The sequence below is a fragment of the Macadamia integrifolia genome, chromosome 2 (assembly GCF_013358625.1).
Source record: "Macadamia integrifolia cultivar HAES 741 chromosome 2, SCU_Mint_v3, whole genome shotgun sequence".
NCBI lineage: Eukaryota > Viridiplantae > Streptophyta > Magnoliopsida > Proteales > Proteaceae > Macadamia > Macadamia integrifolia.
The window spans coordinates 37524547-37550312 of NC_056558.1; the positions used below are offsets into that span (position 1 = coordinate 37524547).

At 37.3% G+C, this 25766-nt stretch overlaps 2 protein-coding genes across 3 annotated transcripts in view; one reads left to right on the plus strand and one right to left on the minus strand.

The window, feature by feature from the left end:
- Nucleotides 1–18433, plus strand: part of LOC122069639 (trigger factor-like protein TIG, Chloroplastic) — a gene marked incomplete at its 5' end in the record, with an annotated part of 22549 nt that extends 4116 nt beyond the window's left edge. For both annotated transcript variants that reach the window (XM_042633692.1, XM_042633701.1), the window contains 8 exon segments: nt 1350–1440; nt 3400–3551; nt 3814–3906; nt 4004–4096; nt 15664–15744; nt 16141–16290; nt 17225–17320; nt 18036–18433. In XM_042633692.1, coding sequence (XP_042489626.1) covers nt 1350–1440; nt 3400–3551; nt 3814–3906; nt 4004–4096; nt 15664–15744; nt 16141–16290; nt 17225–17320; nt 18036–18113 — 834 coding nt within the window.
- Nucleotides 18434–20677: 2244 nt separating this feature from the next.
- Nucleotides 20678–22358, minus strand: LOC122058983. The gene is made up of 2 exons (XM_042621700.1): nt 21801–22358; nt 20678–21381 (listed from the first exon to the last, which is right to left on the minus strand). The coding sequence occupies exons 1-2, from the start codon at nt 22216–22218 to the stop codon at nt 20849–20851; spliced, it is 951 nt and encodes a 316-aa protein (XP_042477634.1). The 5' UTR covers nt 22219–22358; the 3' UTR covers nt 20678–20848.
- Between the last annotated feature and the right edge of the window lie 3408 nt (nt 22359–25766).

Below are 25766 nucleotides of genomic sequence, written 5' to 3' on the forward strand. Positions count from 1 at the left end.
AAAAAAAAAAAAAAGTAAATAAATAAATAAATGCAGTTGATTATAAATGTCAAACATCTTGTTCAATTCAGTAAGAAGGCTTTGGAACAGTGTGCAAATGTCATCACAGATAGAGTAAGATGGAAGAAAAATTTTCATCTGATTGTCAGAGCCTTGGCCTTGCTCTTGCTGATTATATATTTTGGAGTGGGCCAGTGTGCTGATGACTTGGGAATTTTTTTTTTCTGAATAAATTCAAGATTTGTTGTGTCTTGGGACTTGAAGAAGGTACAAAATGAACTAACAAACTGTACAGGTGAGAGCTCCTACCGATACAAAGAAAGAGCTCCAGTTACTCCATATGTCAATGTAGTTGAGTTTCTTAATTCTTTATAAAGCAAACCACCCAAAAATTAATTAAAAAATATTTTTCTTCAGTTATCTCTGTATGCTAGTAAGAATTAAGAACCATTCCTCAAAAGATCTGCAGTTTCTTGCTCCCTATGCACTAGGTCAAACTGTTTTTAAAAAAAGAAGAAAATTTTCAGTGTACTTCTCATTTGTAGTTCTCCCCCCCCCCCCCCAAAAAAAATCCCTGAATTTCCCTTTTCTTTTCCTTGAGAATAATAATTGATCAAACTTCTTTGCCTAGTTAAATCCATGGAATTGTCTACATGACACTAAAAAATGATATATGGAATTAAAGGAGTATAGTTTTTCAGCTATTTCTCCAAAACTGGGGCTTTGTTGTCATTGTCCAATGTCTAATAGTTCCATTGCATAACAAAGCAAAAGGAAAAAGAGGATTTGGGATTGGGTCTTCATTTCACTGCTGTTGTTGCTTCTCTGTGGCTGATGGAGAGGCCTTTTGGAGCCCCAGAAAATCAGGGCATGGGTTTAATTCTGCAATCTTGCTAGTTAATGGGCAATATCAGGGAGAGTTTTTCTGGATACTATAATGACAAGTGTGATTTCCAAGTGACTGTTGGTGAGGTTTGGGTTAAGTTTAACATATTAAGGACATTATTAAATATGGAGGAATTCATATTGGTTAGTACATCTTCACTGTTTGTTAATATCTTTTGCCTTTATGTGCCCGAGCTATAGGGTTGTCAGGATAGTTCTTTATACCCAAGCTTAAGAAAAAATAAGTTTCTGTTTATTCGGGGCTAAATTATAATTATTGTTACATTCTATTGGATTTTTTTTAATAAATACATTCTATTGGAGCTCGTCTATTCTGAACTTGCTTGAATATTATCTTTGTGCATAAAATGTTTTGTTCATACCTGCCTCACTGTAGTAACAGAATTAAGTAAAATTAGAAGAAAAAAATTTGTTATTCTAAAGCTTTTTTCCAAATTTCACAGATTGGCGATGTTGCGGTGCTTGATATATCTGCCACAACAATTGAGCAAGACAAATCTAATGCTAAAACAATTCCAATTTCAGAGAGTAAAGGTTTGTTCAAAAGCATGTTGGCATACTAATCCACTTGGGATATATTTCCTACTCCATCATGAGCTCATTTCTCCGCTATATTTTAATTTTCTTATTTCATGCTTTATCGTGTTATTTTATATAAGCTCTCTGGGTATGCAACACTAACTAGAGAATGATTCCTGCAAACTATTTTGCACAAATTCCTTCAATGATGACTTACTTAATGAAGAATTAGTTAACCAGATTGAATATTGTTGGACAGAAAAAGTCGTCAAAATTGTTTAGAAATTGATTTCATAATGAATTGTGATGAACTTCATTTTGTATAAAAGTCTACTTTGATGAATACCAGAGGCTCTGCAGGATCTGTTATTTTGATTGCATATTATCACAATGGGTGTGGAATATGTATGCATGCATGCATCTATGTTCTCCCTACTGCTGTTACACTCATGTCCATATCAGTAGCATTAATTGGATTAGTTTCATATGGTAGAGTTGCTTAAGGATACTCAATGGTTAAAAATTAAAATACAATCCTAAGCTTGTGACTATATCTCATTTGCCATATCCCGTTGAAGATTTCAAATAAAATTGTGAATTTATGGGTTTTAAGATACTCATCAATGGTATCACACTGTATTGCACTTACGGGTTTTAAGATATGTATCGATGGTATCATTTACTATCTATTATCCAATTGATAGCTGCTGATAGGAGTCAGTAGAGTTCAAGTTAGTTTTAAGTTTGTTTCGATTTGAGCTTTTTCCATTAACCCTCACTAAGTCATTCAGAAGTGAGTGAAGGGGCGCAGAATAAGGCTCATGAATTTCCGTAAGGAATGGACACTGGACCAGGATGAAATGCGGGAATATCGGGATTGGCGTATTTGTATGATTGACTATTTTCAATTTCAGATTCCGATAGTAGTTTGATTCAATTTATTTGGTAGTCAAGTCTGTATATGCATGTATTTGATGGACATAAAGGAGAGTTGAGTGAAATTTTATTTTATTTTTATTTGTTGGCTGTTTGCCATGAAAGTCAAAAGTATGGTTTGGTCTGGTGATTCTTCTTATTCGCTGGTCAGATTCTCTTCTTCTTATCAGTCTTCTCCTCAGGTGTGATCCCTCCCATTATCTTTTCCTTTATTCTCTTCCTATATTGTTGTGTTATTCTATTGTTTTCTTCTTTCCCTGTCTCTGACAGTATCCCTGGGTTGAGGGAAAAATTTCAGAACTCCATTGAACCTTTACGGTTTGGGCTGTGAGATTTGATGGTCACTGTCCTACCTTTGGCTGACTCAGATTGCAAAGTCAGAGATCAGAAGGCTGCCTGAACTGGGAGTTCCAAATCAAATTTCAGATCTGGTTCCCTGAGTTCCGCAAGTGCAACTTCAATATGTCGATATTCATTTCTAAGTAGTATTTTCGGGTGATCATTGGCTGGGTTCACGAGGATTGTGAGTTAGGTTTAACACCTTAAAATTTCAGTCTGGTTGGAGTGTGTACGACTATATCACTATATGAGTGGGTTTTCTTACTCGAAACAAAACTGGGTTACCAGTGATTTCTGAATCAGCCGAGAGGTTGAAGGTGACCTGTTTTTGTTATGCTTCTACAATAATTACTCAAATCCCCTCTTTCTCTGAATTTGTTTCAATTTTATTCCACTCGAATTCTAAAATTCCAAACTGCTTCTGTTGATCCTTTTTTTTCCTTTTTCCTTTCTTTGTTTGCTTGATTTCTTTCTTTCCTAATGGAAAATGTTAAACATGAATTCCCCAACTAACTGGCTGTAAATCTGTAGTTTTTTTTTTACATCATCAAGTAACTTCCTCACATGCAATGTCACTTTAATAGCTTTTTTGTTCTTCTGTTGATAATTTTTTATTGCTCTAATATTCTTGCATTTAAAGTACTGAATAATCTGTGTATCCTATGTAATGGTTCTTATGTTATTTCTTTATCTCTGTAGGATTTCACTTTGATACAGAAGGTGATAGCGTTATTCCTGGTTTTCTTGATTCCATAATTGGGATTCAAAGAGGTGAAACAATGTCCTTTGCACTTGTATTCCCTGAATCGTGGAAGCAAGAAAATCTTCGTGGTGTTCATGCTCAGTTCACTGTGAGTTCCTTTCCCTCTGGAAGAATGCTTGCATGAATGCATAGTTTAGGAAATTATATATATATATATATATATATTTTTTTTGGTTTTATTAGTATATATTTTTTTAAGAGAGTAAATGTTGATTACATGTTATCATGGTAATTGTTCATTTGTTTCCTGTTCCAGTTTCAATTTCATCACAAATGGCTTATAATATACAGTCAGTCTTCTGAGGGAACTTTGTTCTATTCTTGGCTCTCTTTCTGTGTTCTCTTCCCAGGTTGAATGCAAAGAACTATTTTACAGAGATTTACCAGAGTTAAATGATTCTCTTGCTGAGAGGCTTTTTCCTGGGTGCACTAGCTTAGATCAGGTTGCCTTCTCCTCTCAACATATCATATATTGATAGATATAATCTATTTGGAGAAAGCATTCCAGAATGAAAATTTTCTTTTCGATGAGATATACAGGTCAGGGAATCATTATTGCAGAGATGTAAAGAAGTCGAACAAACTGCCAAAGAACAAGCAACAGACAATGCAATTTTAGATCAGCTATGCAAGGTTAATTTCAGGTTCTAATATAGTGGCATTTATATTCCATGCATTTGACATAGGAATCTGTTGGCATGTGTGATTACTTGGAAACATTCGTCTTACTGTGATATCACTGATCTTTTAGAAATTGATGACTAGTTATGTCACATAAGGGGAGATCGATTTAGGGAAAAATTCTAGGAATTACATCGAGGGACCTGTAAAGTGGGGATGATCTCTTCTGCAGCCCACATAGGAGCTTGGCATGGCATTAGGATAGTTAATTGTTAATGTGCCTAGATACAATGTATGTCTAGACTCTTGATCCTGTCTGTATATGTTAAGATAATTATTGTGACTCATCCTTACCTAAGATCCCATAATTGTAGCTCCTCCTCCCGTCTGTAAATAAAGATGGTCTATGACATTCTAAAAACAAGCCTAATTATTCTCCCATAATTCAACTTGGTATCAGAGCCCAAAACCCTGAAAGAGTTTTATATTTTTTTTGTTGTGAGTAATATCATCACCATGAGTCCTCAAGGCTCCGGTCTCAATGGTGGCTCCAACCTATGCCGACTGACCCCACTCACTATTAACCACAACATGTTTTGCCGCTGCCCTTGCCCAAGTGGCTCCGGACGCTTCTCGCTGCCACCCCTAAAGGCCTTCTGAGGTAGATAAGTCACTTAATGAGCTTATTTTATTGCAAATAAGCCTTGGGTTGGGTTATGTATGTGTTGGGCCTTTGATCCCATGAGTTTTATTTGTAATAGGCCACTTTAATAGGCCAAAAATATGGGTAGAAAATAGGAAAACGGGATTTAATTCATTAGTTTAGTTAGAGTCTTGTTTTGAGTCTATTTCCTTTGTTATTTTAGTTTCCTAATCAGTTTAGATTTCTCAATTAGTTAAGGATTGGGTTAGAGCTTTCTTTTTTAGTGTTTGAGTCAGTTTTGAGTCTTCTATATAAGTTTGTGATGGGCTACAACATTGAACACGAATTTATTAATGAAAAAAAAAAAGATGGCTTATGTTGTGCTGTGGGATGCAGTTGGGTGAAATGTCCTAGGTGAGATGCTCATTCACTAGTTCTTCTTCCCCCTCTCAACCCTCCATCGAATTCTCTTTCTTTTGTTATTTTCCTTTTATTAGTTTGCTGTGAGATAGTGTTTGAGAGCAAGAACCAAACCTATTGGAGGACATCTTCTCTATTTAGTTAGAATTTTAGATTCTGCTTGGGATTAGGATCACTTGTACTTCTAGTTCTACATTACTTTCATCCTTGTCGCTCGTGGTACCCTGCCGCCCCTCTCCTGAAAGGATTGAAAACTCGATTTTGAGGCTGTTTTCCGAGATATGAGTCAAAACCTGCAAAACCAGGTCGATACCTAATACTTATTCTAGGCCAAATCGAAACCTTAGTTTCAAGATCCAGCAAGTAGATTGCCTATTTTTGACCTTTTGCACATAACTCATTAATTATTTTCTTAAAAAGAACACCCAAATGGTACTTGTGTTGTTGACCGAAGTTTGCTTGTGTATGTTGAATGATGTTGTACACTAACCTTGGTACTTCTTTATAAACACTAAGGCTACATGTAACTTACATACTAAAAATGTAAATAACCTATTAAAGCTATCAAGACATACTTTAGAATTGGAAAAAAAATAGCACACATGATAGATGATAGTAAATGATAGTGATACAACACTTACGACTCAATTTCATGAGGAGCTTATGAGTAGTGCTCCAATCCATAAGTTGCGTACCGCTGAAAAGGTTGTGGTTGTTCCTGTAAATGCAACATATGAATCCCTTGACATGTTTTGGGACCAATTATTCTAGAAGTCCATCATTTCCCACCTATATGCCCCATCATTAACATGTTGAAAGTATCCCAACCTAGGGATGGCTCACTGAGATTGTAAGGATGTGGTGGTGGCACACATGGTTGGCTGAATAACCGAAGATGTTGTCGGCAAAACTACCATCTAAACCATCCCCATGTCCAAATGATGCAAAAAATCCACCGTGGCCACCACCATATCCAAATGAACTGATGCTCCTAAAGGGTGGTCCTCCAGCATATACACCATACAGTCCCCAGCATGTGATGCTAATTCGATGCTCTCGATGTGTTGGACTAGGGCTTGAGTCTATGATATCTGGTGCACGCCAATGCGCAGATCCTCTACCCTCCCCCAAATTCATGGCTTCCATTGTGCCAAACAAGTTTGATATGTCTATGCCTATCCCAACTGCTTCTGTAGGACTGAACTGCCAATGTGAACCTTGAGTGTAGCCTTATCTAACACTGGCTCCTCTCGATCCTTGACACACTCATAAAGGGGATCCTCATCTTCTTCCAACTGTAAGATTTCAGACAACTCCATTGGGGTATTATCATTTTTCATGCTAAGGCGTATGTGTTCTTTATATCTCATATTGTAATGCATGTAGACCAAGTTCTCAAGCTGCTTAGCACCCAATCGGTTCTGCCTCTTGGAGCGTATGAGATTGAACATATTCTAATTGCTCTCGCTCTGTGGCGGAACATGTCTAGGAAAACACTTTAATTGGTACCTTGCTCAAGTTGGGTGTCTCTTCCATATTGCACCTACCATTCAGCTGCATAAGAGCATTAAAGAGTATTATTAGGTGATGGTAAATGGTGATGCATTTTTAAATATGAATGAAAGAAAATACTATAGTGATTGGACCAACCAACAACAATGCTCTCCCGACCAGCAATAGCCACTGCCTGGCTGAAACTCCCAGTAGCATCCCTGAAGGGTTTCATCTTTATGCATTTCAGGGTTTGGTACCAATGTTAGCATCAAGACCAAATTAATAATTGCATAAGTTATTAACTATCATACAATGTCCAACTCTCACCTCTTGATTCACAACCGACTGAGCATCTACATTTGGCTCAAGCCTTTCCACCACTTTTTGAACTGCATTTATGGGATCTTGTCTCATTGCAATTCTTTTTGTGTTGGTACTTTGGATTTAGATAGTATGTTGAAAAAAACGCAAGTAGGGATTATAGTGAATAAGTTGCTAAATGTCAAAATTGATAAGTTGAATTGGGGTGAATAAAGTAAAAAACTTACCAGCCCGAGATTCCTCCCTTAGATCTCTAATAATGTTAAGGAACCTCGTGTTACCCCATCTATACACTGTTTCCACCTGCATCTTCATTATATCAATAGCAGCCCAAAAGTGTGGTTAGGTGGCTTCTTCTGTGAGTCCACCATTCTCAAGACGGTGACAACATGGTCTAAGATCCTTACGACCTTCTTGAGGTCATCCTAGAACCTGTCACTAGCAATGGAGGCCTGGTTACCTGACCTCCACGAGAATCAGACCGCTCATAATTAAACCAATTATTAGAAGCAAATAGGGATCTAAGTCCAGAGTTCTTCGTCTCGGAGCTCCTCAAAGCGATGTAGTTTGTTGCAAAGCATGTCATCCCTAGCCTCACTAAGTCACCACCAAATTTTCTCCTCAATAGCTGTAGGGAAAAGAAATCCATTATTGTAGACAAATACGTCTCTTGTCTTGCCTTCTTTACCACATCTTTGACAATCCTCAGATTCCCTATGTCTTTCAACATGAGATCGATGCAGTGGGCTGCACATAGAGTCCAGAAGAGTCGGTTCTTGGGATTTTGCATTAGTTTTTCCCCTGCCTTCTTAAAGTTAACTCCCGTTGTCAGTGACAACTTGTACAACATTCTTTATCCCCACATCCTTCAACAACTTATAAATATACTTTGCATCCTTCTTTTCTCTGGATGCATGAACTGACTTGAGTAATACAGTTCTCCCATCACAATTTACCATGAAGTTGATGATGGTTTATCTAGTGGGTCCAATCCAACCATCACACATCAGAGTCACCCCATGCTGTTCCCACATTGGCTTTACCTTCTCAATAATCCACTAACTCTTGCTCGTGGTGGGGCAAGTAAACACTGTACATCTCGTATATTGTGGGCCCCTTCACACCTAGGCTAGCCTTACCTATCTTATCTTACATGTTTTGATAGTATGAACTTTTGGTGGCATAGGCTGGAATCATAGTTGTCATAGCGTCTAGGTGAATCAAGGCTTTGGAGAAGGTTCAAAAGCAAGGCGACAAAGGCGTCCAAGGTGCCCGCATGAGCGATACCCTGACAACTATGGTTGGAATGTTGTGGTAGATAGTCCACTTGGAGAGAGCAATCCCCAATTTCTCGTTCACATTACTCCACATCTATTTGAGCTTCTTGTTTCCGGTCCTATCTTGGAAAGTGGACAAGATCTACCTGAAGGACCTCAATAACTGGGTTACGAATTGGGGTTGGGGCTGGGGCTGGGGCTGGGGCTGGGGCTAGAGCCTTCACACTATGGGTCCTCCTAAATGGAATCTCAGGCTCTTTATGTCTCCACCTCCTCCCTGTGGCTTAGACTCTTCTCACACCTGTCTAGATGAACCAGCTTCCCTGGTTATCTGTACCAATCTCTCCTAATCGGCCCTAAACTGGACTTTGCTACCTACCCTTGCCCTCCTCATTTGTGCAGCATATGCTGTTGTTTCTGCATCATCCAAGTCAGGCTCATCACTGTCATAATCCTTCTCCCTCAACTCAAGCATCGTCCCTAGACATACATCATCAAACTCCTCCCTAGCTGCCCTCTTCTCTTTCCTCACTTCCACCCTGACCCTCAGATGCGCTAGCATAGCTCTTTTTATCTCAGTTGACACACTAGGGTGGCCAACACATTCCTGTCACTACCAGCAAGATGCCACTTCAGTCTATCGACCCCATCTCTCCCAATTTTCTTATGACAATAATTACAGCCAGATTTCTTCTTGTTAGCTGAAGAGGGTCTCCCATGAAGCCATTCAATGTTCTTGCCTCTGTCAGACATTACGCAACACCAGTTGGTACATTGTTGCAGAAAAAAAAAAAAAGTGATTATTAACATATACCGATGTGCACATCAAATATGGCTTCTAAACAATGACTAAAGCTTATTTCTAAGTTTCCTCCTAAGTATGACATTTTTTACCTATTTAAAAATATAGATTTAAATTATTTTAATAATTAATCAAAAAAAGTTAATTTAAGAAAATTACATTACTATTTACTAATCAATGTCGGCTGAAAAGATGTTTCCAATACTTGCATTAATTTTCTTGATTTTTCGAACCAAAACAAAACATTTTTCATTTTTTTAAAGTCATTTTTAAAGTATTTCAACAATTAATTATGTAAAATCCTAAAATAAAAAAAGTAAAAAAATCCGACGCTGTCACATTGTAGATCGGACAACAATTTGAACAACCACCATCACATATTACCCCTATTTTTTTTCTCCAAAAAATATGTTGGAGGGAAGTGCATTTTTTATACCAAAAAAAAAAAGAAATAATAATTTATCATGCTAAAAAAATTCAACTCCATGGAGTCGTAGATCGGGTCATTCTATCTAACATATAAAAACTTGAAAGAACTCTACCACAATACCATCTTTACTACTACATTGTACTCTTCCCCCCACCCCCCCCCCCCCAAAAAAAAAAAAAATGTAAAAAGCGGTTGTATCTTGAAGGTTCAAGAAGTCCTCTCTAAGTTGATCTTGGTTGATACTACATTGTACTCGGAAAAAAAAAAAATGTAAAATGTGGTTTATCTTAAAGGTCCAAGAAGTCCTCTCTAAGTTGATCTTGCTTGATAATGCAAGAAAATAGAAGAATATTGCACAAAATTGGGCAAAAAATGAGGTTTTTTGACCAAGTGGTGTGTATGTATGTCGAAACCTACAAAATCAGAGGCTCTTGGTCAAAATTCGCGAAACAGGATATGTTTCCATTGGAACTTGGTATTTATATAAGCAGTTGGACCATTTCGGTCGAACCATACGAAATCCACAAAAAACTCCAAATTTGGTTGAAATAGCCAAATATCTGGTCGAAACTAGGTACAAATCCAATTCGACCATACATCTCATCTCGAGATTGCTCGATACCACAAAACTTTGGTCGAAACTTCATCTTGAACCATGGAATAGCCAACTAATGAACACGTAATCCACCAACATATGTGCATGGCTCATGATATACGTAACATTTAGCGACTGGAAATTCTGCATGCTGAGATTTTAATACTTCAAGATCAATGGAGAGTGGTTAATAAATATTCAACTCTTCCTGCATGCCCTTGAGTGCACTATAAAGTCATATACTCGGAATATATTCTTATCTTGGGGGAAACTATCTTTTAAATTATCTTACACATCTTTCACAATAGTGTGAAACATTACATTGGCTGCCGCTAAGGGTTCCATGTAATTTCATAACAAGCTAAGTATCACTCTCACGCTTCCACTTTTTATATCCCACAACATCTGTAGATGGTGGAGAAGACAATAGATATTCCAATTTACCTTTGGCATCAATGTATACCTTCACAGCCTATGCCTAGAGTAGATAATTTGACACACCATTTCAACTTAATGGAAGTAATTTGGCATTAACACTGTCCATTAAGGGTTTGAAGTCATCCATTGTATTAATAGTGATTTAAAAAAAAAAAAAAAAAAAAGAGGAAAAGTAGCACCCAAAGATCTCACAAAAGCAGACCAAATAACCAAATTGCAGAGTATAAAGAATGACCCTCTGAATGAAAGAAACAACAACAACACAACTCAGCCTTATCCTAACTGAATGGGGTCGGCTACATGGATCCAAGGGAAAAAAAAACTTTTGGACATCCCACTCACGCATCGGCAACCCGTGTCATAGCCCTCCAAGTAGCTCTGTTCGATACCATACTTGGGTGAAGACTTAACTTTTGCATGTCTTTTTTTACCAACTCATCAATGGTCATTTGTGGCCTTCCCCTAGCCCTTTTGGCTCCATCCATCTGCATCTGGTCGCTCCTCCGTACTAGGGCATCCAAAGGCCTGCTTTGTACATGCCCAAACTATCGTAATCGACATTCTCTGAGTTTATCGTGAATTAGGGCGATTCCTAGATCGGTTCTAAATGTTCATTTCTTATTCTATCTCTCAAGGTTTTGCCACACATCCATCTCAACATCCTTATCTCCATCACATTCAACTTATCTACATTACGCTTCTTGACTGCCCAACATTCTGCACCATACATCATAGCTGGTCTTATAACAGTCCTGTAGAATTTTCTCTTAAGCTTTAGAGGAATCCGTCGATCACATAACACTCTAGACACACCTCTCCATTTCATCCATCCGACTTTAATTCTGTGGGAAACATCATCATCTATCTCACCTTCCTTGTTTAAGGTAGAGCCTAAATATCTGAAGCAGTCACTTCGCGGGATCTCTCTCCCCTCAATTTTCACTCCCTCACCATCAATCCTCAATCGACTAAAGTGACACATTATATACTCCGTCTTCGTTCTACTTATCTTAAGACCTCTCGATTCCAAAGTGTGCCTCCATAGTTCCAACTTGTCGTTAATTTATGTCACCGTTTTACCGACCAGAACAATATCATCTGCAAAAAGCATACGCCACGGAATCGCCCCCTGAATATCCCTGGTTAAATCATCCATGACAAAAGTAAATAGGTAGGGGCTCAATGCGGATCCTTGATGAAGTCCGATAGTAATTGGGAAATGAGTACCCTGGCCTCTCATTGATCTCACACTAGTCACCACATTACCATACATGTCTTTAATTATATCCACGTATTTACTTGACACTCCTTTCTTCTCTAAAACCTACCAGATTAAATCTCTGGGGACCCTGTCATAGGCCTTTTCAAGGTCGACAAAGACCATGAAGATCCCTCTTGTAGGTTTTGGATTTTTCCATAAGCCTTCTAAGGAGGTAAATCGCTTAAGTGGTGGATCTCCCAAGCATGAAACCAAATTGGGTCCCAGAGATATTGGTTTTTCTTCTTATGCGAACCTCAATTAACTTCTCCCAAAGTTTCATAGTATGGCTCATAAGTTTTATGCCTGCCTCTATAGTTGTTGCAGCTCTGAATATCGCCTTTATTTTTGTAGATTGGGACGATAACACTTCTTCTCCACTCATCTAGCATCTTTTTCGTGTTCATGATCTTGTTAAACAGTCTGGTTAACCAAACAACCCCACGTGGTCCCACGCTCTTCCATACTTCAATTGGGACCTCATCCGAACCTGGAGTCTTGCCCACCTTCATCTTCTTTAGGGCTTCAATAGCCTCGGTCACTCTTATCTTGCATACATACCTATGGTTCTTGTTGTCAAGCAGAATACTCGAACCACTCCTATTAGGGTTGTCTCCATTAAGTAGGTTACAAAAATATTCATCCCATCTCTTCTTTATGTCATCATCATTCACAAGCACCCGACCCTCATTCTTAATACAACGTACATGGTCAAGATCCCTGCTCTTCCTTTCTCAAAATTTAGCTATCCTATAAATAGCCTTTTCCCCTTCCTTGGTATTTAAATTGTTGTAGAAGTCATCATATTTCCTCGTCCTTGCTTTCCCCACAATCTTTCTTGCCTCGTTTCTAGTGGCCTTATATCTCTCTTTATCTTCAGCTTCCCCAGTCCTTTGCCAAATCTTAAAATTATTTTTCTTAGTCTTGATTGCAGCTTGAACCTCCACGTCCCACCACCAAGTCTCCCTATGGGCCAACTTAGTACCCTTAGACACCCCTAGAATCTCCTTAGCAACTTTCTTAATGCAATCTGTCATTTCATTCCACATCGTGTTGGCATCCCCATCACACTCCCACTTCCCATGCTTCACCACATTATCTGTAAAAGGTTTCATTGACTCACCTTTCAATCTCCACCACCTAACTTTAGGGCGAACATGTTTCCTTGGTTTCTTCTTTGATAAACAGAAGCACAAGTCCAAGATCAACACTATGTTGAGAGGTTAAACTCTCCCCAGGGATGACCTTACAGCCCTTACACATCCATCTGTCCGACCTTCTAGTGAGGAAGAAGTCTATATGACTGAGGCAGTAACGATTCATGGGCAGTAGAAGTAAGAATCCAAGTAGGGACAAGATCTGATCAAACCAGATCTGAAAAGGCATACCGCAGGAGAGAGAAAAATCCATGCACAGGTTAGTAGAGAAGTCAAAATTGTAGGGTGCAAACAGAGGCTGATCATACTGAAGTTATACCATATTTACTTCTGATAATAAAGAAAACTTGTGCAAAATTTTCACTGAAGTCTGATGAGAGAAGAGGGGTTTCTTGAAAAATCCTTCTAGAACAGGGATTTGTCAAGAACAAGCAGAAAAATGATCCGATCACTAAGAAAGTAGATGTCATTTTAATATAATAACCAAATCATCATATGTAATCCGCTGGAGGATAAAACCAGCAACCGCTCCATAGGTCAGCCACAGAGAAGAAACACAGCATGTGCAGGGAGAGATTCTTCTGCGCAGGTGAAAAAGTTTCTTGCACACTAATAAGAGATATGCGCATATCGTAACTGATATTAGCAACACAAAATCCACAATACAGGCAGCATCAACATATTAATATAGGCAGAAGGCATAAGCTCCATTTAAATCCCTAGTTCTTCATATTCTTCCACCTAGGGTTTCAGGTAGGCAGTGCAGCATTGGATGCTGCCAACCACAGAAAGAAGAGCCTTCAAAAAGAACTTCAGAACAAAAGGTGTATGCAATGTAGAAAACAGAAGAAGAAGAACCAGTCCTGCACAAAGAGAATAAGAAGACAATGTAACAATATAAAAGAAGAAGAACCAGTCCTGCACAAAGAGAATAAGAAGACAATGTAGAAAACAGACCTACTGATTGAGAGAGTGAATTGATCTCCCAATCGGTAGTGGTTGGTATTTATTAAGAATAAATAAGGGATATTAAAGTACTGCTCTTACTAAATTATATAATAGACATATCTATACCTATCAAGTAATCAAATACCTAGAGTATCCCTACACTAACAAGGTCGAAACTCTAAACCAAAATAAAAAGTAGGTTAAAACTTGATATTTTTGTATGATTTTGGTGGCACTTGAAAGGTGAATCAGTTGCCTTTCCAATGAGACCAAGATCTTGGGCAATTTGTAGGAAATTATGACTAAAATACTAACAAGTTATAGTCTTTTATGATATTTCTATTTTCAGATATTAGTTGATTGGGACTCAAGATTCTACATGTATAGCCCTTTTACCGTATTAATAATTAGAACTTTATACATTCCAATGATGATGGGAGCTCTTCTCTGCTTGAAAGTATGATAGCTTCAAAATTTCTTAGTTTGTGTTCTTTGTTGTGAGTGGATAGATTATATTCTCTTTCATACTTCGTTGTCATAATCATTATCATCATTTTCTTCTTCTCCTTTCTCTTCTAGTTTTCTTTATTTACAATTTCTCTGCAAGTTTCTTCCTGTTCAATCCACAATATCCTGAATCATCATCTGAATTGAACTTATCTTTCAACTTTTCAATTCCCACAACCCTCAATTTCCTTTAGAGCCTGAGTTTCTGTTAGACCTATATCATTCTATCTATTTAGGTCCCTTCACCATTACCTTGGCCATCCTTAATCCATTCAAAATATTTATCAGTCACATTCTTTTGGTGTTTCGGAAAATTTAATAGTCAGTGGTTAAGAAATCAGGTAATATTAACCGATGGTATCATATCAATTCAAAATTGGCATAAAACCAGTGTGCTCCAAAACCCGTTCTTCTTTATGTTGTCATACATGCTCTATCCAAGGTTTAAAGTATTATATCGTATTGGTCTGTATTGAACAAATACATATCAGTCTCAGAAGGCCTCGATATGATACGGACATACAGTTGATATGTAAAAACAAAATCAATTGTATCTTCCCTGCATCGACTGATATGTGGTTGAGGGGGTCTGATACAGGGCCTGTATGGGATTTGGGATCGATTTGGATTGATACAGGAAAGAGACACTCGATACATCTCCTGTAAACCTGGAAAACAGAAATCATAAGTGAGATACGAAACCGGCAGCAACCAAAGGCATTGGAAACTTGGTTTTCTCTTCTACCTGAGTTGGGGGAAATCATCTAGCATATAAAACGACCCTAATCTTTACAATTTCAACGAGTTTTGGCATTTACAATGTTCAAATCATGGATCGAAATAAATTTAGTTAAAGTGTTGATCTCATTTTTTCTGCTTGCTTATCTCCTTTAGGTAAAAACAACTCAAATCCTTGCAACAGCAACAACAGTCATAACCTTACCCCATTTAGGTTGTGATTGTTGTTGCTGTTGTTGGAAGGATTTGAGTTTTTTTACCTAATCTGCTGACACATAAAAAAATGCTTTGTTTGACCATTTGCATGTGTATCTTTAACGTTATACGCGTTTCTCCAATATAATACATCTCTTAAAATTGCCCTTCCGATACGATACCTGATACTGATACTTTAAACCTTGGCCTATCTACGATAAATGTTAACTGCAACACTGTTATGAGTGTTGACCAGATTACCTTTTTGTTTTCAGTATAAAATTCCCTGATTACACTTTTTCTCTATTTGGTTGATTGTTTGCATTAATATTTTTTTTTTCCTTGAATAATTTCAGATGATTGAAGTTGATATTCCTCAGTCCTTGTTTGAGGAACAAGGCCGGCAACTTTATGGAGCAAAACTTTTAGAGATACAGGTCCCAATCTCAAAACGACAATTGTTTCTTTATAAAGGCTATGTCAGCTTGGAAGTCTCCATATATATATATATATATATATAACTTGTGAGCTGAGTAAGAATCATCTCTTTGGAACTTTTTGATTTTTGAATGCTCATGTTCAGACAAATGCGGGGGTGAAAAAAAAAAAAAAAGGATGGACCGTCTGTTGAAGCTGTTCCTGTTCTTGCTAATGTTTAAAGCAGGATCCATTCAATGCTGTGTTCTGATTCTCTTTTCATAAAAGACGTAACAAGTTTTAAGGGCTCCAGACTGTTCTACAGTTCTTGTGGCCCCAAACCCAAGATTTAGGATTGATATATCTCTTTCTTTAGAATTTTACTTTTCCTGATTTTTGGGCATAATGTCAAACAGGCAAATAGGAAACTCAATGAAGAGCAGCTGGCTTCTCTTTCAAGTCCTAAAGCAGTAAACGAGTACCTGGAAAGACGGAGGGAGAATATAACAACTATGATCAAACAGACCCTGGCCGTTGGTGATATATTCAAACGTGAAAATTTGCAGGTGACTATCATACGATTATGTTATACTTCATATACCTATTGGTCTATAACAACAGAAGGTTCCATATCGTGCCACTCACTGCATATCTCCGACCATTGGAACCCTTCTACGGTGCCTGCATCCCAGGGTATTTTTGTGGTCTCAGATTGTGGTCTCAGACTTAAATTTGTCAAAGAATTTAAATGGTCTAGTCAAAGAGTAGGAAGAGATCCTACAGGATAACGTATGCCGGTCTCTAAGACTCCATTTGGCTGGATGTAAAAGTTGTAAAGCATTCGAAAATATGTTAAAAAGTGAAGAACAATTGCATGATGGAAAATAATAAATTTAATTAGTAGTGATGCATAATATTTCCTCACAAGAATATGCAGTTGAAAATGTTGCAATATTTTGGGTTTGTTACACAATAATTGTTTGGTATTGTCTGGAAAATTTCCACTTTTTTCCTGTTTAAAATGTGAATTACAACACTTCAGATCAACCGGACAGAGCCTAAGTGAACCCATGGAAGATCATCATCCAGGTCCTCCCAGCCCTTGGATCACTAATTGGGTGCCCAATTAATTTGAGATGATCTTTTTCTTATACGTCATGCATAAATTTTGTATCAATTCAGTGGGAAATTATGAGCAAGATGAAATTCCTTCTGTCTATAACTTAATGTTATAGTTAGCTCTGTGGGCCTTCTATAGTGTAGAGAAGACATTTCTTATTTTTCTTAACAATATTTCTAACTACAATAAAACTATGAGGCAAAGGTTGCTTGTTTATGGCTTCCACGTAAACTCAATATGAGAGATTTTTAGTTGTAAGTAATAGCAAAATGACTATGCATGTCATGTTATAGATGGACTAACAAGTGAAGAAAAAATATTCCCAGTGCTGTCGTGTGGTCATGCTGCTCCTTTTTATGACATGTTTTACCTTGTTGCAGTATCCCACGGAGGATCTTGTCAAAGAAGTGGAAAAGTCCATTGCAGAATTCAAACGCCATAAACAAGAATATGATGAGGAGAGAGTAAAGGAACAGGTTAGTTTGTGCTCATCTTATTGAAATATTGTCCACAACAACTTTTTATGTCGACACTTTTTGACTCATATGTTGACTTGAATGTGTTGTCGACATCAAAGGACATCCTACTAAATTTCCACTAATTTTACTGCTTTGGTACTTCTTGTGTAAGAGAATGCATGTTATGGAATATGGATTCAACTTTACACTGAGAACCATCTGTTGGGGTACGATGTCTTGTATTTTGTCACAGTTTAATCCAGAGAGTACTGGTGCAAGCCCCCCAACTAAGTGGGCTGTGGGGGTTGCAATGCCCTCACTCGAATTTTTTTTTGGGACTTGTTTACTAAGGGTAATAAGGTTTTTCGCTATATATTTGTAGTGAAGTTTACTTTCCGTATAAGCAATTCTAAGAGATGTGAGGACGAGCACTAAAACACCCTATTCTCCATTGAAGTGAAGCAGGATTCCATCTCATTGAGGACATGGGCAATCTTGCAAAACCTCATAAATCTGTGTATTTCTTGTTCTTGTCTTTCCATTACATCCTGCATCATTTTTTTATGGTTGCGTTTCTACACCATCCCCTCTACTGGAAATAGGACATCCTGTTTAAAAGAAGGAAAAAAAATAGTAAACCATTTGCACTTGCATTCCATTGGCATTCTCCAAGCCAGTATTCATAACCACATGCACTAATTATGGGTAACATAGGAGAATTTGTGTTATGCAGGTGCAAGAAATTCTAGAGGGAGCGAAGGTGCTTGAATGGTTAAGAGAACATGCAGATATCCAATACATAACCAGGTGAGGTAGAGATCAGTCTCATGGGTGATAGGATGCAAAATGAAGTAAATTGATGGAGGCAGATATATATGGGTTGTGAGGCTCTTGTTTTTCTTCGTCACCTCCCAAGCAAGCAGAGAGATTGTAAAAATTATTAATCTTCAGCCACTATTAGTCTTAAATTATTTAAAATAAGAATGGTTTTGGTGGATAGCAACCCTGGCCAATAGTGGGTGGGTGCCTGGATCTGCCACACTACACATCTTGTGCGGCTGAAATTTTGTAAACAGGAGAGGTCATATCATGGTGGATGGAGATATTCTTTCCTCATCCTATGCTGCATGTTATGATTGGTGTGCTGCCTTGTTTTTCACATGAAGGGTAATGTGTCACTTTAAGGGGAATATTTTGAATAGATGTCAAATCATAGACACATAAAATCGTAAACCATTTGTCCTTACTAATGTCATAGATTATATAAAACGAACATGTCACTAGACATTCGGTATGAACACGTCACAATGAATTCTTTGGCAAGGGAATGGAAATTTAAAAAATGTGGTTTGTCCATGTAAACCATGGAAGGTGATGTTTCTGAAAATCACAAAATAAATGTGTAGTTTATGACACCGTCAGATGTGAGTCATAAGAGTTGACGACACCATCAGGGCCACTAAGCATGGTTCAAGTAGTTGGATAGGGTGAATTGATTTCGAATTTGAAGCCTAATTACTATTGATTTTGTGAACTCTATTAAGAGTCCACTCCATGGTTTGAGGAATCATATTGATTTTGATCGATCTTGATTCTTGGTCGATATTGTATTAGTGCATTGGTATGGACAAGTGATAAAATGGTAAAAAAAAAAAAAAAAGTTTTAAACATGAAATCAGGAATATTTTTGTCCGAGGGTGATATTGTTATCGACTTTTCAAACCATGGTCCACTCTGGTTTTGTCCGAGGGTGATATCGTTATCGACTTCTCAAACCATGGTCCACTCTGGTTTTTTGTTTGGACTTTATTTTTTGGCCACTTCTTCCCCTTTTCCTTTTAGGAATCAATATACCCATTGAAGTTTGATGCTTCCTTATTTCCCATTTGGTGGTACATGAGTTGGTTTTTTTTTTGGTAAATACATGAGTTAGTATATGTGATAGAGAAATTCACCTACCTCTCAATGGCTAAATTTTAGTCCAAAGTAAGTAAGAAAAGTTGTCCGAACTAAGTTGTTCAACTGCCAATAGAAGAAAAGAAAATAAAAGTTCTTCTATTTTCTTGTGTTTTAGGCGCAAATTTTTTTATTTTTTTATTTTTAATTTTTCCATTTACAAGTCAAATTTTGAAGTTCAAAAATAGAATATTCTCATGGTTCGGGACTTACCAAACATAATGAGAATTTCTTAAACCAAGAGAATAGTACAATTTGGTACTTTTTTTCTTCACTTTTCTTCTTTTAGCTAACAAACACTGCCTTATTCAACGTTAGTAAAATTACTAAAATGCCATCAAATGGAGATGAATATAAAATACAAATCGAAATCTTTTATAATTATAACTACTTCCATTATTCATTTTAAATTGAAATTGTACTAATGAGATGTTTACCTGGGACTCACGTACTATCATGTGATAAATAATGAAGCATTATATTCTACTAAGCATAGTGATGCAAAAGAAAACTATTCTTATTAATTAGTAAATGGAGAAAGTTTTCCTCCACCTTGGGGGAAGGAAAAGTAAATCAATCTAAGGTCATTACTTACCTTGCCTCTTACTATATGAAGTTGATAACGCCTCCAAGTTGTTCTCAATATCCATTCCAAGACACAAAATTGGAAAAATCTGTGGGTGAAGAAAAATTGCCTCTTTAATGAATAATAGAAAATCAATGAAACTTACCTTTTATGGAGAATCCCAAGTTTATTGAATTAAAACAAAACAAAATCTATGTTTCTTTATTATATGTCTAATTTTTTATTTTATTTCTTCTCCATTCAAACTTTCTAATTTTTTTTTTATTTTGTTTCTTCTCTATTCACAATTTCAAATTTTCTATTTATATTTTTCCCCATTCAGAATTTCTAAGGTTCAAGCCAACTCCGATTTAATTTTCTATTTTATTTTTTTCCCATTCAAAATTTCTAAGGCTCAAGGCCAATTCCAATGTGGAGGCGGATCTCATGTCCAATTCCAATCTAACTTGAACCATGCTATGAATCAAATTCATTGATTGACCTGATTTCAATCATGCCTGATTTTCAAAACTCTTTAGATCCAGCCATAAATGCACTTAAATTTTCTATTTTGATTAATTCTTGATTCAGTCATCAAGACTCTTTGCATTCAGCCATAAATGCACTTAGATAATCTATTTTGATTATCAACGAAATAAAATAACATGAAAAATCAATAAAAAATCATCTATAATTAAATTTACAACATTTTAAAATAAAATAAAAAATCCAAAAAAATAAAAACTAATGACTTTACAGACTTTTGTTTCTTCCTTAGGATTCCATTTTTCTAAGATTTCAGTCTTACTCCAACCAATGCCAATTTAATCCAAATCAAAATCAATGGAAACCGATTCCCAATCTCAAAACTCTGATTCATTGATCTCAGAATGAGCACTTTCCCAATTCCCATACACAACTTAAATCAAGGGAAATACTTACAAGAAAAAAAAAAAAACACTATTTTCCATATTTCTAGACATTCTACACAAAACGGACAAAAAGGGCAGAAATGAACAACTTAATTACAATCCCATGCCATTGAATACCGCTGCCAAGTTTCCAGCTTTCAAGTCCAAACCAACTTTGCGAGCCGACGCAACTCTACAATAACTATAAATTGCCGGCGAAGGCGACGGCGACGGCCACGCCTCAAACCCTACTGATCTCCTCTCTCTCAAATCTTTCTCCATTGTCATCGCCGCCTTACTCTTAGCAGCGGCAGCTCTGGTAGTCCTCTTGTAAGGGCCAAACCACTTGGCCTGCATGTAGTCCTTCTTCCTCCAGGGAGGCAAATGCATGCCCATCTTTTTCATCGACTCTTTGGCTGCTGCGCACATCAACCTCACCACCTGCTTCAACTCCTCCGCTTTTCCTACAAATGTTGGGGGAAACATCTCTAGCAAAGATAGATACCTATCTGTTGGCCTAGCAATCGTGAACTCTGCTCCCAGTGACGTTTCCACTATGTATCGATTCCCTCCTACGATCACGTCTATGTATTCGTAGTCTCCGGTCGGGAACCGCCCGACTTTCCCCCATCGGGATTTGCAGAGACCTGGTAGAATTAACAAATCAAAAAATTTTAATTAGGGTTCATGTTTAGTAATTCCAATTCCCAAGTATCAATTAATAACCTTCAACACCATGGGCATAGATTCCTGAGATCTTCATCTCCGATGAAGAAACCCCAAATTTCACCTTGAATTCTTAATTTGGGGATCTCTGACAAACCAACACATGCATGGAAATTTGATCTTGAGTAGTTAATCCTGAGACTCTGTTGAATCCATTGGAATTTGGAACACGAATCGTTGTACTACTTTTGCTACCCCTGCCCCCATGCACGGCTTTAATTTCAGCTCAAGACTCTCTTGAAATGTGAAATGCATGGATTAAGTTTAATCCCACGCCCAAGGCGCACATTAGCAAAATAAAATCACCAACCAATAAAAAACAAAAAAATTTGTTCCTCACCTGCGTCGAGACCTCTCTCGCGTAATCGATTCATCAAGTAACGTTTAAGACCGATTGAAGAAGAATCAGTTCCAATCGATCTACTAGCAAGCTCTACTTCATTATGAATCATTCGTTCAACGCTAGAATCATCGCAGCCTAACAAGCTCTGTAACATCTCCTTCGCCTCTGAATCCGACCAGAAACGATGTTTATCTTCGAAAATGCTTTTCTCCGTCTCTCTTCTCTCAACTTCATCGTCCTGTTCTCGTTGAACTCCATAATAGTCTGTTTCCATGAACGAGTCGATGAGATCAGATAGATCGGCCGAGTCACCTTCCGCTGAGTGCTCACTACCGCTGCTCTCACATGGACGAATCCGAGCTACCTCGTCGAACGCCGCTGCTACTCTCTTGAATCTCACCGGTATCTTCGCCATTGTTGGCTTCGGTTCTAAGATTTCTCACTTTTTTGAGTTAACCTAAAAATATCTGAAATGGAGATAAGAACGAAAAAGGAGAGGTTGGTTGTCTGGTTTATATAAAGGAAGGAAGGAAGGAAGGAAAGGTAATGAAGAAGTCGATGTCACGATAATGGCGAGGGGATGAGGACACTCTTCTCAAATAACAATCTAAGCGGCGTATATCTCACGTCCGTTAAGTTTACCGTTAGATTCGGATTTATATTCACAATTTCTACGCAACTAAAAAGGAAAAATAAAGAATAAAAATAACGGAGCGATTGGCAATCCTCGTGAGGGGTGGGTGACAGTGTGGTGGTGAACCTAGCCGTCTTTGGGTCTAGATTAAGTGAATCTAACGTAGTCGCTTTGGCGGCCATATTCAATCTAGTATTTTCAAGTTTGAGTGAAGTGCTGCTATTGGAGAGGTGTCAACCAGTTTGTTTGGTCCCGGTTTAGTTGTTTTGAATCAGTTTTTATATGTACAAAAAATGTGAGATTTTTAGTTCAATGTTTTATCGGGTTGACTTAACATACTCTTTATTATTCATTATCAGGTTGTTATCGGTTTGATTTTTACATCTATTTAATTTGAATTGAGGTCAAAATGTAATTATGAGATTTGGTTTAGGATTTATTGACTTAATAAACTCTTTTCCATCTGTTATCAGTTTGTTAGATTTTTTACACGCATCAACCTAAGTCGAAGTCAGATCATAACGAAGGCATTTAGTAAATTTAGGGTTTTATCAAGTCGACTTAGCAGACTCTTATCCGTCCTCTATATATAAATAGGGAAAAGGTTTTTCAAGTCAGATCGTAGCGATGGCATTTGATTTAGGTTTATCGAGTTGACTTAGCCGGCTCTTAACCGTCTGTTATCGTGTTTTTTGATTTTGTTTCTATATATAATGGGGAAAAGTTTTTTTACTGAATCACTAGATAGGGGTACACTAGCATTTCTATGTTTCCCTCTCCTCATATAAAAATGATTGTGCTACCCCTCCTATGTATGATAACCCTTTATCGCCCCTTGTTGGTTTGCTCCCTTATGACACTATATAAGGGTTGGTTTTTTCTGATAAAAAATTTTCGATCCAATCGGTTTGGCCTACTTTTTCTACCCCTTGTATAATGCTTCTTGTATTATGAAACCATGGGTGAGGATGTGGGTAATACTATGGGTTGGGGGTGAGTGAATAATTTGCAGTGTGCATTTGGCAGTCGAGAGAGCACTCAGACACATGCCCCAAGGGATTCCCACCCACCCAATGCTCACTCCACTGATGTAGTGGCTACAAATTACTTTCACGGGGGCATACCACCCGTAGATCTCAATACTCACATATCATGAAGATCTTTAAAGTGATTTGGAAAACCACAGATTCGTATCAAACGGTTATGATCGCCGCAATAGCAGATTTTTCCTGTATTAGACTACACAAGAATTAAGGGCATATTCCTACAAAAATGTTGGAATTTAAGGAGCACCGTTAAAATTCAAACGTTTGAATTCCGTTAACTTAAGTCATCGCGATTTTACTGGGAAATTGGGAAGCGAAGATTAGAAACCGCGAGGCGAGCTAGAGATAGAAAGACAAAAGAAGGTGACGTGGCAGAGGGGCCCACATAACATGAAGATCACAGCATGCCTTATGCATCTTGGTCCGTGAAAAAACCTCGTGAACTGCATGAACGCACGCTCATTCACTGCTGACACGGACAGTAACGGAGTACACTGCATGGCATCTGTTCACTTACACATGCAGCCACGTGGAAACCGATTGCCATGAATTTCACGCTATCTTCAGTGGTGTGTCTGAATTTTTGGTAGAATATTGTCTTGTGTTAAGAGTTAAGACGAGAGAGAGAGAGAGAGAGAGAGAGAGAGAGAGAGAGAGAGAGAGAGAGAGAGAGAGAGAGATTTTGTTAGCCATGGAGGCACGGCTTGAGGGATCGGATCCCATCGGTCTGAATCGGATGGATCGGATTAGTATCAGATTAGTCAAATTTTGATTCTTAGTGGATATTATATCGCTGGATTAATATTGATGAAGAGTAAGAAGGTAAAAAAAAAATCGATGTCATAATACGAAATTAAGGGTATTTCAAATTTGATTTTTATGGATCTAGGTTGGATCAGTATCGGCCCTTTTCGATCTTGAAACTGATTTTGATATTTTAATAACTGAATGGAGGCCATTTAAGCGTTCAAATTCATTGATTATCAGTTTTATGTGTTAGAGCTATGGGGTCCTTTTAAGTGTCCAAGTTCTTTGATTATTATTTTTATGTCTAGATGCATTGAACCTAACTAAGCATTTTTTTTCTTGGTTGAACATTAACTTAACTTATCCAAAGCCAATAATACTAACAAAAAACAGTTCAGAACGGTTTCTAACTCATGTACACTCTAAACTTGTGTTTGGTATGCATTCTCGGAATAGTTTTTGGCTTTAAAATACATTCTAAATCGGAAAAACTTGCTCCTACCACTTAACAGTAATGATAATTTAATATTATTTACGATTATGTTGTTGATTAGATGAATAGTTTTATTTTTCAGCAAGAAGATTATTTTTATAATCCACACATTTTATTTGTTCATCTAATCTTGTTTCTTCCAAGGTGAAATATTCTCACATAGAATTATTTATTTCACATAAGAGCTCTTGATTCTTACATGGCCCACCCAAGAAAGACTTCCTACCTGTCCAAATATCTAAATACTATAGTTTGGAAAATACCCATATGTTTATGCAAAATTAGATCTGAAAGTCTTTTGTTCAAATATCAAATTTCAATCTAAATAGAATTTATCAAGTGGTATACATTTAGGTCGATAATGCATTGACCTAGAATGCATACGAACACATTCAAAACTATCGAAGAATGCATAATAATAGTCAGAGAATCGTAAATGTGCATAGATATAAGTGAGGATAAGCGATTGAAATTGAGTAAAGAATTGACCTGTAGTTAATCCAAATTGTATCTTCTCTATCTAGCACAGTTTTAGAAGTTATGAACAATCCTAATTCAGTCCACTGGTAAAATCTTAAGGGTAAAAAGGTACAAAAAAATCGATTTAAAAAAGACACAGATAAATCCGTCTGAGCCAATCCAACCCAGTCCCAAATAGATCGATATCAAGTTTTATCTAATATTTGTTCAATTATTATGAGTTTTAAATTATATTGCTTATTGTATCTTTCTAATATGAAGAGGAAGCATAGAAAAGGGCTAAAGGATGCAAAAGGGGGCTGCCTATGGGTGCAGCTAGGCCGGGTTTTCTAAAGCAACAGCCTAATTATGGGTCCCCTTAACTAAACCAAGGCTCACGCAACCTGAGGTTCGGCGGATGTCATAGCCAAGCTCCAATCCTATCAGGCTTAACCCAAGTCAACCTGTCCCTTTTTTTTTTTGTTTTGTATGTAAGACAATTGAAGGTGATGTTTTCAAAATTCATAAGATAAATTTGAGCCATCTACTTTTACATCTTTATTAATCAAAATCATTTATTCCCA

Excerpts from the sequence above, each read along its gene's own strand:
- LOC122058983 (XM_042621700.1), bottom strand. The coding sequence starts at position 22,218 with ATGGCGAAGATACCGGTGAGATTCAAGAGAGTAGCAGCGGCGTTCGAC. Across the intron at positions 21,382-21,800 it reads CGAGAGAGGTCTCGACGCAG|GTCTCTGCAAATCCCGATGG; the intron begins GTGAGGAACAAA and ends TAATTCTACCAG.